The sequence below is a fragment of the Notamacropus eugenii genome, chromosome 7, assembly GCF_028372415.1.
Source record: "Notamacropus eugenii isolate mMacEug1 chromosome 7, mMacEug1.pri_v2, whole genome shotgun sequence".
Taxonomy (NCBI): Eukaryota; Metazoa; Chordata; class Mammalia; order Diprotodontia; family Macropodidae; genus Notamacropus; species Notamacropus eugenii.
In genome coordinates, this window is record NC_092878.1 from 139128045 (window position 1) to 139142855 (window position 14811).

General features: G+C 35.9%; 1 protein-coding gene across 1 annotated transcript in view; it reads right to left on the bottom strand.

Annotated features, from left to right (window-relative positions):
* The window catches only part of PPP3CA (protein phosphatase 3 catalytic subunit alpha), a 385241-nt gene that overhangs the window by 65596 nt on the left and 304834 nt on the right, over positions 1 to 14811 (bottom strand). Inside the window, exon 6 of the mRNA XM_072624559.1 lies at positions 11047 to 11186. Within this exon, the coding sequence (XP_072480660.1) occupies positions 11047 to 11186 (140 nt within the window). The remainder of the gene's footprint in view (positions 1 to 11046; positions 11187 to 14811) is intronic.

The following is a 14811-nucleotide window of genomic DNA, read 5'->3' on the forward strand; positions in this document are numbered from 1 at the left end:
AGGGATTGTCCTTGAGGGGATGAAGCTAGACGATGGGAATTGAGAGGCTTGAGCCATATGATGAGAGGAAATTTTGCATTTTTATAGCTAAATTTAAATATTTTCAAACAAAGGCTGTGCTGGAGACCACTGATCTGTCTACAATGGTGGTTACATTTTTTTAAAAAATGATAAATACTATGCAAATAAGTACTGGCTGGTTTTTGTCCCATTGATTGTCTTGAATTAAGAAAGTGATGGGAAGCATGAATAATACATATTAAACTTAAAACTGTGTAATGCATTTTCAGAGAACTGGTTGTTAAACCAGCACTCCTCTGATTCTATGCCATACTTTCTAAAAAGCTATTGAACGTATAGTCATAACCAGCTGACCACGAAGTCAAGAACCCTGACCTAAGAGAGGGATAGGTTCCGTACTGGTAGCTAGGTTGCCATTGGGTGGCTGAACAATATGCTCCTCTTAGCTGATTAAGTAATTGACAAGATTCTATGGTAGCCATTTCTCATAGGAATAGGGGAAAGCAGCAAGAAATGGTAGCAGCTGTCCATTCAAGCACTACAATTGGTGCAACTTACCAGCTGCCCTAGTACATAATATGTTCTTTCTTTTTCATTGATATATTTTATGCTAATACAACATTCATTTTTATGTTGTTTATAATGATAGAAACAACAGTGATTTTGTAGTCAGAGAACTCTGGTTCAAATCATGTCTTGACCATTTAGTACTCATGGAAATTTGGATAAGTCATTGAGCTTCTCTGTGATTCTGTTTGGATATGAAGCCTACCCAACCTGGCTCCACCCTAACTTTCTAATATTATTATACATTACTACTAGAAAATACTATTTTGTCCAGCAAAATTGACCTTCTTCTGTTCCTTATTCTATCTCCCATCTCTATAGGAATTCCTTGTGCCTGAAATGCCTTCCTTTTCTCATCTCTGCTTCTTAAGAGCTCCTAATCTTTCTTTCAAAGTTCAGCTCAAGGGTAACTTCCTGTATCTGGTTCCTCTAGCTGCTGTTCCCCCCTCTCCAAAATTCCTTGAATTTATTTTTAATATATTTAACCCCTTTTATTTTATGTTTCTTTTATATTTTACATATTTTTATAAATATATTTTATTATTTTTATGAATATAAATATATTTTATTATGTATAAATATATTTATATAAATGTAAACTATTCTGTATTTTATTTTATATGTTACACATTTTATCTTGTATATATTTATTTTGAATACACATTTTCTCCTTTGATAAAATATAAGACCCCTGTACACAAGGGCTATTCATTTTTTTTCTTTGTATCTCCAGTATTTAGACCAGTGTTAGATAAACAGTAAGTGCTTTATAAATGCTCTTTGGTTGATTGATTATTTTAAAATGATGTTGAAATTTGTGAGTTGAACAAATGCAAAGAAGAAGGAATCATTAACGCAAAAAGAGAAAGATCTCAAGGATAAAGAGATAATTTGATCTGATATAGAAAAGATGGGGAACCCAAGTGTCTAGGCTTCATTTTCCCTGTCTGGAAAAGAGAGGGGTTCTAAGCTCTACATTCCAAGGATTCCATTTGTTCAACACCAAATAAAACAATATGAGAGATATCAAAGACCAATATGATAGACCCTGCTTTCCAGAAGGCTATACTCCCATGGGGAATCAATTGCTTGAGTCATTTTGGAACATAAAGACAACCTTAACATATCAGAAAAGTAAGAAAACAAAGTGGACTGAATTTATGGGAAATATGTAAGGAAAGTAAAACACAAGTTTAAGTCTTGAAGGATACATAGCATGCACATCACAAAATAATAATAAGGTAGAGTTAGATTAGTATGTCCTGACAAGGCCATAATATGAACAAAGATTTGAGACACATATAAAATAATCTGGACTGACCATACAAGAGAATTGACATTAAATTCATAGGAGGAGCAATAATGAAGGGGGGGAAGGGAAGGGAAAAGTGAAGAAAATGCTTTAAATACTTTACAGAAAATAAGAGAAATATATAACAATAAGGCTCAATTATAGAAAAGGAAAGGCTTAGTTTTTCATATATGAGTTATAAACTTTTGATTTCTTAGGAATAATTTTATTATAAAGTAATGCAGACAAAAAAATTAAACAGAATAACATAAAATAAATGCTAATTACTGTAGCTGAAAAAAATCACTATTAGACTATTCATCCACTTCAGTTAATAAGATGCAATTGATGCTTTTCTAGTTTGACTAAAACAAAAAAAACAAGCAAACCTTTTTTCAAGTAAAAAAATGTATTGGCCATGGTGACAAAGGTAAAAGAAAGTGTATTGCCATCTTTATTATAACTAGCTTTTTGGTAATTCAACAGATGTACATTTTAAATTATCTGAACTTTATTTCATCTTGTTTTTGGATAACACCATGCTGATTTCAACAAGTTCTGCACATTGCAAAGCCTCCCAAATAAGTTCCATTATCAGCCAAAAGATTTCATTCAAATTAATCTATATGGGATAAATGAAGTGGACTAAGAGTGTCCATTGTTCAGGCAATGTAGATCAGACCTGCACAATCTGTGACCTGTGGGCCACTTTAGAGCCCATGCCAAAGATTTCCTCTACGTTTTTTGTGGGTGACCCCAAATCCTTTAGCTTTCTGCAAGTGGCCCACAGGCCATAAGAGGCCTGTGGGCTGCAGATTGTGCAGCTCATAAGGTTGCTCCATTAGTACATGTATCTTGAAAAAGCACTTCAGGTAGACAATGAACTAGACCCAATAATTGGATAGCAGGAAGAAAGCAGACTGGATTGCACTTGGAAAATGACCAGTTATTTTTTTTTTACCTCAACATTCTTTTCCTTGAAACAAAGGCATATCTTTTTATGTCAATATTCTTCCAGTGATGTTATATTGCCATGAAGCTACAATGCCACAGTTTCTATAACAAAAAATAAGCTTATTCCAATGTCAATATACATATTAGGTGGTAATATGCTTTGGTATATCACCTGTGAAAATATATGTAGAGGAGAAGTGATAGGAAAGATATTATCAAACAATGTATAAGTAGAAAAGAAGGAAGGCTAGTTATGTAGAGAGAGAATGGAGTCAACCATAGACAGCCTGTTTGCCCCACTGGTATCCACTCAATGTCAATAGATGCAGAGGAAGCTCCCCTTTATATTGTATGGAAGCCACATGTAGGATTTATAGGCAGCCATGGACAACAATGTAACAAAAAGCAAAGTAGGATCTTTTGCTGTTTTTGTTTTACTAAAAGTGCCTCTAATTGAATGATGTGATTGAAGAGGATCTTTCCCACCCATTGATGGGCCTGGGAAGATTTATAGGAAAGCTCATTAACCCTTTTGATTAATGAGGCACTGGTTCTCAAGGGATGGGATGCCCTCTGTCTCTACAAAGTGTATAAAAACTCTGAGTTGCAGTTTTACTTTGGGACTTAGTTTGTATGCCAGATGAGACTCAGGGAAGCTGCTAAAAAGTCCTCTGGCTTTGAAAACTCAGATGTTGGTGCTTCCCTCTGTGGTAAAGATGTATGTTATGTTAATGGTCAGACATTTGGAAGCATGTTTGTTGACTTTTGATTTCTCTGTATTTTCTCCAAAGTTCAGAGTTCTGACTTTTTCTCCTGAACTAACTGAATTGATTAAAGTGATTGCTAACCCCTCAAAAGTTGCCTTTCCTTTTTGAAAAGCAGATCTAAGAACCTATGACAGTAGGCTGTCCTGTGTATGTTGGGGTGCTTCCTGATACAAAGAGTTACACAAGCTCAGGAGGCATGGCTAGGTGGCAATATTCACTAACAGAAGGCATAGTGGCATTGATGAGGACAGAGATATACCAAGTTTTGAAGCAGTTGAACAAGATTAATAGAGCTTGGGGAGTAGAGCCAAGTTGGCAGAGTAACAGCATGGACTTTCCAGAGTGCTGCCCCCAAGCCCAGCTAAATATCTGTAAAAATGGCTTTAAACAAATTCTGGAATTGCAGAACCCACAGAATGATGGAGTAAAGCAAATCTCAATCCCAAGACAGTCTGGAGGGTCACCAGGAAGTGTCTATCATGTCACACTGGGGGCAGGGCACAGTCCAGCATGGGCCACACCAGCACAGACAGGACCTGGGTAGGCCTTAGGGGGACTGAATCTCGGGCATCTGTGGTGGTTTCCAGACTTCACCACCCCAAAATGCTGAGGACAAATTGGAAAGTCAGTGGAAAAAGCCTGTGAGACCAGGGTGAAAGAGTAGAGTGGTCCAGCCCCAGCCCTAGGGTGGCAGAGGGGAGAGGGAGTGGAGGAACCCATGGCAGCCACAGCAACAGCAGGGGCAGAGACAGAGACTGTTTCTGGAGCTCTAGGTCCATAGATTGTGGGGGAATCGAGAAGCTGAGAGTACACCCTCTCATCCCCACAGGAAGCAGAGATATACCTTGACAAAGAGCTCAAAAGTCAAGTAAATGGCTGGGGAAATGAACAAATGCTGGAAAAAGAATCAGATTATAGAATCTTACTTTGGCAACAAGGTAGACCAAAACATGCAAACAGAAGACAACAAAGTCAAAGCTCCTACATCCAAAGCCTCCAAGAAAAATATGAATTGGTTTCAGGCCATGGGAGAGCTAAAAAAGGATTTTGAAAATCAAACAAGAGAAGAAGAACAAAAATTAGGAAGAGAAATGAGAGGGATGCAAGAAAATTATGAAAAACGAGTCAGCTTCTTGCTAAAGGAGACCCCCAAAAATGCTGAAGAAAATAACACTGTTACAAATGGACTAACTCAAAGGACAAAAGAGATCCAAAAAGCCAATGAAGAGAATGCCCTAAAAAGCAGAATTGTCCAAATGGAAAAGGAGGTTCAAAAACTCACTGAAGAAAATAATTCTTTACAGATTAGAATGCAGCAGATGGAAGCTAATGACTTTATGAGAAATCAAGAAATTATAAAACAAAACCAAAGGAATAAAAAATAGAAGCCAATATGAAATATCTTATTGGAAAAGCAACTGGCGTGGCTTCTGCTTTCATCATTGAGCTAAAATTTCCCTCTCCAAAGTTACCAACAACCTGCTAATGGTTGAATATAATGTCCTTTTCTTCAATGTGTATCTTTTTTTGACTTCTCTCTAGATTTTGACACTGTTAATAACTGTCTCTTCCTGGACATTCTCTTTATGTTTTTGTGATACTTCTTTCTTTTTCTTCCTTCCTTCCTTCCTTCCTTCCTTCCTTCCTTCCTTCCTTCCTTCCTTCCTTCCTTCCTTCCTTCCTTTTTTTCACATCTGCTTGCTTCTCAATTTCCTTTAGTAGATCCTCATCTAGGTCACACTGACTAATAATGGGGCTCTTTGGTCTTCTATTTTTCTCCCTCAATAAAATCTCTCTTGATATTCTTATCAGCTCCCCTCATTTCAATTACCATCTCAGTGCAAATGATTTCCAATACCCTTCTTTGTGTAAAGTATTGCACCAACTGCATCAACTCCTAGAATTCCACAATGAGTTTCATGAGTTGTTACAGAAGAACAATGATCTGGATCCACAATTGAACAGAAGAAATAGAATGGGCAGGATTGCTTTTAGGGCACTATACAAAATTTTCAATAATTCCAAACAACCTTGAAACACCAACCCTGCATTTTAATACCAATATTTTCTTGCCTGTGCTCTAGCTGTTAATTACAAAACATCACTATCTTACAAGAAGCAAAATGATAACTGATGTGAAAGGAAACAGAATGACACATGGTAGTCATGAATTGATCATAGAACATTATCAGTAATGATTTATAAGCAGGAATAGTGTAAAAGATATCAACTAGGAAACAAATGTTCAGAAAAGGAAGTTGGCTGGTCATGAGGGAAGAGGAAGTGATAAGAGTTTGGACATGACTGGTACTGATGAAAATGAAAATATCTGAAGGAAGATGTCCAGTATATTGGACAGATGCTTTATAGAGGCTTTATGAAAAGACATGGATAAGAATTATCCCAGATGAGAAGTGCTGCAATCTGCCTAGGTGAGGGGAGTATGCCTATTGATGAATGAATCTGCTGAAGACTCAAAATAATAGTAAGTAATAGTAAGACTTGCACAAGGCCATGTAGTCATGGAATACACTAGCTGGTTCTTGCATGAAAATACCCTTACTCCAAGTCCATAGTTTCTTCCACTGAGTTTGTACTACTAAAGTATTTGGCATATAGTAGGCACCTATGATCCCTGATGGTTGATTGATATAATTTTGCATCTTGATTGTCTTATACTCAAAGAGGTTACATTCTACTAAGCGGAGCTAAGAAGTAAATATGTAAGAATGTACAAAATAAATTCAAGGGAGTTAGGGGAAGATAACCAGGGGTATAAAGTGATATATGAATGTGAGCTATAAAGACCACAGAGTCAGGATGATGCGAATTTGCTGAGGTGGAATGATGCAATGAAAAGAATCATATCCCTGGAGTCAAGAGCTCCAGGTCCCAGGGCTAGTTCTGACACCAGCTATCTGACTAAAACTCACTGAGCTTCCAGGGTCCAGTCTACAAATGTAGGTAATAATTCTTTCTCAACCTACCTTGTGAGGAAAGTGCTTTGAAACTGTTAAAATGCTGCCTAATAAGACATTATTAATATTAACAGTATTATCTTCATGCTAAAAAATCAAGTATAAAATAGATGATAGAATATAAGAAGACCTGGGTTTAAATTTTGACTCAGATGCTTACTAGCTATGTGACCATGGGTCAATCAATTGGCATTTATTAAAAGTCTACTGTGTGCCAAGCATTTGTTAAGTGTGGAGTCATTTCACTTTCCATGGTTTCCTCATCTATTAAAAAAAGGAGGGAGTTAGACTCAGAGACCTGTAACGTCCCTTCCAGTTTTCGTATAATATCCTCTGAACAACTCAGATGCCAGTCTGAATACAATTTGTGCAAGAAGAAGTAAGACATTAAATCATGCCATAGATTTTTCTAGACACAATATCCAGGTATGGTGTACGTCTAATGCTCCACTAAGGCAGGATGATGGAATTGAAACAAAGAGCTACTGAAATCCATTTAGGAACAAGCACCATGAAATCAGGTAGGCAGGCAGCATGTATTAAGCACTTCTTATATTCCAGACACTGTGCTAATTACTGGAACTACAAACAAAAGCACAGAGAATACCATTCCTTGACCTTAAGGAGTTTACTCTCTAATAGGGGAAGATAAGACAAGATAAAAGGCAACTTTTATGGAGCATGGTGGAGAAAGTCTCCAGAGTCAGGACTGTATGTCTTACATGTATGTCCAGTAACCCCTCTCCTTCCCCCACTCCAGGGCCTGAGAAGGCAGAGTTTGAGTCAGTAGGAAAGTAAACACAATTGCAGTACCAAGTCCAGAACTGAACCAGGATGTCCAGGGAGAACCAAGAATTAAGATTTGAAATGGGCAGGAAAAATTGTAGGTAAGCAGAGATACAGAGGGAGGGGAAGCCTACAAGATTAAGAAAAGAAAATATTGGGTGAGAGCCAGGGAAATAATCAACTTAGTTTTATTTCCCAAAACTTTATCTTTTGATCTTGATACTGCCTATTTCCTCCTCTTGATTAGTGCCCACATGCCCCTATGGTCACAGAGACTGGGTAAAGAGAGGAAAGCCTTCTTCTGAGTCAGAAGAAACATATATAACTGGCATGTTGCTCTGTGATGTTTGACAAGGTACAGATAATCTGCTCTGTGGTCTCTCTTGGTTGTTATAGTTAGAGGCTCTCATCGTTCCAAAAATTGCTTAAATATATGCTGAAGAATAAAATGGTATGCACCTACTCCTACTCTTGAAATACACACATTACCCTAATAGAGTATCCAGAAGAATAATGAGTAAATTCATGAATTATGGAGGGTGTCCCATGAATCTTAGAGCCATTAAAGCTATTAGGTCTTAGAACTGCTCTATGACTTTTGGCACACCATTGTGTTTAAATTTCAACAGTCAAGATGTTTTCTTTATCTTAAATAAAAGATTCCGTTTTCTTTTTGAAGTCTCTCCTGATCCTCAAACTGCAAGTACCCACCCTCCTCAAACTACTGCACTGATCTGTATTTACTAACTTTATACTTATACTATGTCTGTACACACCACACACACACACACACACACACACACACACACATACACACACACACACACACACACACACACACACACACACACACACACACACATAGGTACACTGGTTATTTACTGGATAGAAAGTTAGTGGCCAAAAGTCCCCAAAGGGAAATAAACAGCCTCTTTAGCACTCTGGAGTCATCATATAAAATGAATATGGAACTTTTTTGACATTTAAGTCAGTCTATTATACTATAATTCAGAACTTTGTGTGTTGGAAGGAAAGTAAAAGAATCAGGTAAGACTTCTTTGCAATTGTGCAATGTAGCTGGAGTTTGGGGGTGGGAAAGTCTAATTCCATAATGTGCTTTTGCCTACGTATGGGTTGTCTTCTTTTGTATAAGTTCCTGCGAAAGTATCATCATCTGCCAGGTTATGCTGCAAATTTCATGAGATTTGGGCAAAACAGAATACCTAAAGGGTGGGTGATAATAATTTTATGAAGAGATCTTCCCTAGTATCGCAGCACTATTCTATCAGAGGTCACAGGATCTTTGCAGTCACGTGTCACGGAACCCTGACATTGCATTATCCATTTCTTTTCTATCTCACTTCAAACAGGCCCTGCCTCAGCTTCTAATTGTTCCAACATGGAAAATTATTCTTGAAAATTTCAAATTTTAGCTCCATGCTGATGTTCAAGAATGGTGGGAATATTATTGACAAAACAGGGAAAACAGTTTTCATGTACTATTTGGTTATGCGATTTAAGACCTTGAAACTAATCTAATTGTTTGTGATAATTGGTTTACTAGTTTCAAAGAGATCAGAAAATAATTTCTTGAGTTTATACACTTTTTTATCTCCTTCTTCTTCTTTTAAAGTACACAATGGTATTTTTTTCTTATTATTTTAGATGATAGATTTCACAAAGGTTTCATTCCAAACAATGAGCAAGCCTAGTAAACCTGAGTCTAATCCAATAAAGTATCCTGTGATTGAAGTAAAAGAGGCATCAGGAAATAGCTGTAGGCACTGTAGAGCAAACATCATGTTGTAGAGTCTATCTGAAGTGAATAGTGATTTTACAAGGGACTTACAAATCCCCAATATTTTCAAGTGGAGAAATGACAACAAAACAGTTTGGAAGGCTTCTTTGGCTCAAAATAACATGATGGCTACCATTGTATTAAGAGGCAACTATCATTAGGCTAATAATTTTATCTAAATCAGGGAAGAAAATAGATAAAACTCCTCAAGAAAACTCTCAGAACTTTGCATAATTCACTTAAAGAAACCTCCTTTTTTTCTTTTTAGTGCTGACCCAGGGAAACTAATATAACTAAAACAGATTTTTTAAATGCACAATAGAACTATGGCTATGCTATCTCGGTACGAACATCTTTAGAGAGTTAACTGACACTGTTTTTCTAGTCATGTAGTCCAATTGCTATCTAAACAAATTTCATCTATTATATTTTTACTCACTGGTTATACAGCTTCTGATTAAAGATGTCTAAAGGTGAAGAATTTATCAGCTCCCAGTGCAGTTGATTCCCTCCCCCTTTATTCCTTTATTTGAATAGCTCTACTTATTTAGAATGGGTGGCTGGATGGTACAGGGATAGAGTGCCAGGCGGGGAGTCAGGTGGACTCATCTTCAAATAGTCACTAGTCATGTGGCTTTGGCAAGTCACTTAATTTTGTTTACCTCAATTGCTCTATCCATAAAATAAGTTGGAGAAGGAAATGGCAAACCACTCCAGTATCTTTGCCAAGAATACACCAAATGGTGACAAGAAGAGTTGAACATGACTAAAAAACAACTGAACAACAACAGCTTGTTCAGAGGTTGGTTTTGTTTTTTACTTATACAGAGTTATAATCTGGAACGTGAGTCTAGTTCTGTCATTTAGGACTGTTTGAAATTTATTAAATCACTTTACTCCATGGAGCATCAATTGTATCATCTGTAAAAAGGAAATAATCATACTATTGACTTCATGGTGCAGTCAGGAGTTAGAATTGGATGTGAAGGAATTGTGTTCACATCTTGGTCCTTCTCTTTTATAGAAATGTATAGAAGACAACAAGTCATGTGAGGAGTCTACGTTTCATTTTTCGTATTTGTGTTATGAAGGATTTGGACCAAATATTTTCTGATGACCCTTTGAGCTCTGCATCTATGATGCTATGATAATATGACCTCAATAATCTCATTTGTAAAATGAGGAGGCAGCTAAGTGGCACAATTTGGTGGGCCTGAAGTCAGAAAAACTCATCTTCTTGGGTTCAAACTTGGCCTCAGACATTTCCTAGCTATGTGTCCTGTGTTTGCCTCAGTTACCTCATATGTAAAAGGAGATGTAAAAAGAAATGGCAAACCACTCTAGTATCTTTGCCAAGTAAACTCCAAATCATGTCATTTACAATCATATATGACTGAAAAAATCACTGAACTTAAGAATTCAATAAGTTCTAAGGTCCTTTCTAGAACTAAAACTATAAGGCTACTCTTCTTCCTGAGAGTATGGGATTTTGTAAGATATTAATGAGATAATGTAAGGAAAGAACCTTTCAACTATAAAGCCTAGAAATGTAAACTCATTATTTAGAGTCGATTAACATTTCCAGCTAATTCCTTCTTTTCTCTTCTCTCTCTTTCTCTCTTCCCTGCTCTACCTTATCCTCACAGAGAATGGAATTATTTCATTTGGAAAGCTCTTAGAGTCCTTGAAAACCATAGTTTTGGTTTAAGTCCACCATTCCCACTTGCTTCCTGAAGGATAGTTACATAAATATTATAAATAAACCAAATGCATTGCAGAATGGACTCTGAAAAGGTCAGACAAATTAGAGGAGCCTATGGGTCAAGAGGAAGCTTGTCCACCAAACTAGCATTCCATAAGAGAGGACCACAACACAAGACTCACCTGTAGAAGTATGAACAGCCCCTGACTGTGTTGTGAGTGAAATGTTCCTGAGTCTTCTCATTTCCAAAGTCTTCCAGGGGGTCTGACCACAGGATATCACACATAGGTCCATATGCCGGTGGTTCTTTGAATCGGTCTAACTAAGATAAATAGAAGACAGAAAGAAAGATACTAACAAATCTTTGACAATTTGGAATTCAAACAGAATTAGAAACCGGTATCCATAAGGTTCTCCTCATTATATGTCAATGCTTGAATAGTCCTCTCCTGTTTCTCTCTTTCCATGTCTCATCTCTGGTTTTCCTATCTTAAATTCTCCTTCCACTTGCCTCCACATTTCACTACCTTTGTCCCCTTTCCACCTTTCTTTCGTTTTCCAGTATCTTCCCTGTCTCCATTTTTTTTTTATCTTCCAATTTTACTTTTCTTTCCCCACCATTTGTCTACTTATTTTCTTCTCTGTTTATTAGATTGTCTATTTCTCCATAATGTTGAGTTTCCCAAACCTCTTCCCCAACCCAATGACACTTAAAAATGGCTTCTCATTTTTATGTTCCCCATTGCTACCACCTAGTGGTTGGGGTTAGGAACTACAGTACAATTGAAAATAGGATTAATTTACATTATATATACATCAGTACAATTCTATAAGAATCTTCATTTCATGAACATTTATCTGGAGCCTTCAAGACTGTGCATGGCAGTCCACTATGGCTTCATTAGGAGCACCTGCATTCAGAATATCCATTTGTTATTTTTCTGCCGGTGTCTTTTCAAGCATAATCAGTTGGGGTCAACTGCATACTCAGTGAAAAAAAAAATCATGCTACCTCCAGTCTTTTCCAAATCACAGTTCTAAGGTTTAAAGACCTTGAATGTCTATGAAATGAGTTTCCTTAGTAACACATATAAGTAAAGTTTAATTTGACTTTTAAAAATTTTAGTAGTGAATGTAATGTGCATGAGATAGTATTTGGAAATGTATTTTTAACTTAATTTTAAGAAAACTTTTTCTTTAATATTTTAAGTGTCATTTTATTAAGCCGACATCCTACAATCTCCTCTGAAAATCAGGTAAAACATAAAATAGATGAGGAAATACATTAAAAATTAATATTCTTCAGTTGGAACCTTTATTATTTTCTTTGAATACTAAATGGGCAGGTGAATAATTCAATCTGACAGTCTATCTAATTCTTTTTTTTCATAGAAAAGGCCAGATTTATTAAATGTTTAGTGACATGCTACTTTTTTTTTACTAATACCTGAAAAGAATGAAAAAGTTTTTCATGTTTCTAACACTCAAATGTTTTTAATAAGGCAAGATCTTCTAAATTTCTATCTTCATTTCAATCATAAAATATTCATCCTAAACTGGACTTCTAACTGGTTTCAGAAGTTGAAAAACATCATGCATTTGTAACCACAATGCCCCTAAGAAAAATAGTTGTTCATTAAAACATAGATTTTACTTTTTGAAGAACTGTAGACATTTCCAAACACAAAAGAGCAGATGAGAGACACTGGTTATTGTTGAAATGGTCCAGTTCAAAGTTTGATCAATAACCAGAAAATATAATTTTGGAAAAAATGTTGAACACTTACTAAGGGAGAAACTCATCATTGCAGAAAACAAACACACAGTGGTGGAAATGTAGAAATTCATATCTGACAAACTCAAAACAATGCAAGGTTTAATTATTCTACTGCTTAATTGTAGGATGAGGTGCTTCATGTAATGCCATGAAATACATAAAATGCTCAACTCAGTTTCAAAAACAGGACTTATCATTTGGAGGCCTCAGCTCCTTTTACTATTTAAGTAAAAAGGGTTGAGGAGAACTATCAAATTGGGAAAAGTTAAGGACCTCCTGGAAATTATGAAGTGCATGAGAATATATAACACCACTTCAAAAGAACCCTTTATTCCTTCTGTTCTTTCTTTGTTTTAAGCTATCAATATTTTTTTTTAAATCAACAATATAAAAATGTATGTGCTCAGGAACAGAGTAAATCACTGCAGAATTCAATCAGGAAATACATTATTTATTTAAATATAGATTATAAGGTAGGAGGATACTGAACTGGTAATTATTCATCCCCATAACTTCATGCAGATGTATACTTTTAGGGTTTCATTTTCTAAGTCCTCAAGCATTCAGTATTTATATCAAGAAGGAACAGTTTGGCTTTCAGTGAAAAGTACATTTCCTTTCCTCATTACCTGTTTTGTCTCCTAATATTTCTCCATAATGTATCCTCTTTTTCTATCTCTCTCCCACTCTCACTCTATTGCCATCTTCCTTAATCTATTTCTTCTACCCCATAGAAACTAAAACATATGGGTAAAATGCCTCCTGGACTCTTAGGATCTATTGACCTGAGTGAGATAGCAGTAAGATTGAGTCTTAGTGTTTTCCTCCCTCATTATTTTGTTTTAAAGACAAAATCAATTAACTTCTCAAAGTACCTGGGGTCTATGGTGCTAGGAGTAACTTTTGGAATGTTTTAAAATATTTATGATCTTAAAAAAAATTATTCATCCAACATTTCCATCTCAAGTAAGGAAAAAATACTAGTGGGGCATAATAAATGACCAACAATCTATATGTAAATGAAGTCCTCTTCCAATTCTATGTGAAAAACATAAAACCTTTTGATGAGGAGGAGGAAGAGGATGAATACAGACTTAGCTATAATAGTCCCTAAGCTATTCATTAAGCTGTAGAAAATGCCAAGAGCTTTGTTTTCAGATTCATTTCTGATATGTATATTTTAGCACCACCATTTCATGTGGGCTTTCTACCCCCTAAGGTTTTTGGTTGCATCAGGGGTATGAAGTACCAGTCGTAATAATCAGTGTAAAAGCTAAAGGCAACGAAACTTATCTAAAGCTAACTGTTTTTCCCCATGGCTAGCATCCAACATTTATTAGAGTATCAATAGTGTTCATTTATATTTTCATCTCTTATTAGCTATATTGACTGCAATAATTACTGATTAGGAAATATCAGGATTTATTAGATTAAATATTCAAAGACATTTTTATTCAGTCCTAAGAGAGGAGAGAGAACAGTCATTAATTTATTTAACAATTTAAAGTCTTTGCTAGATTACTTGAGTAGATTTCACTGAAAAATATTTATGGATATCTTGGTTAGCAATGAGGTTTCAAAATACAGTAGGAGAAAGGGAAAAAGAAAAAAACTAAATATATGATGTCAAAGAATCATTTAGGGTATCCAAATATAGCCTAAAGAATAAGCACTAGGTCAAATTTCAAATTTAGTATCGTGTGGTCATGAGGTTCAGCATCTTTAGGTAACCTAGACTCCATTTAAGAAACCAATTCACCACTTTCATGAGAAATCAATATATGTTGGCTGTTGAAGTCTGCCTAGAATCCAAATGTCAATTTGAAAAAGAAAGGGATGTACAATAGGTTATCATATTCACAGTCTAGAAATGTTAACCCCAAATGCACAAAATTCATGTTGTTCTAGTCTAAACACATTAACTTTGGAAAATAAATGACCCTCATTCTAGTTAAAAGCAACTGATGCTATACCAGTAACAATAAGCATAGCCTTTTACCACTGTCTCCTCTTTGAATAAGTTTACAGCACACAAGTACATTCTTATTAGATTTTTTGAACTCAGTTCAGTTCTACCAATTAAGCATCTACAATATAAAAGGTCCAGTGCTAGGTGCTAGGGATACAAAATCCAAAATAAACAAGTTCTCATCTTCTCAGAGCTACCATT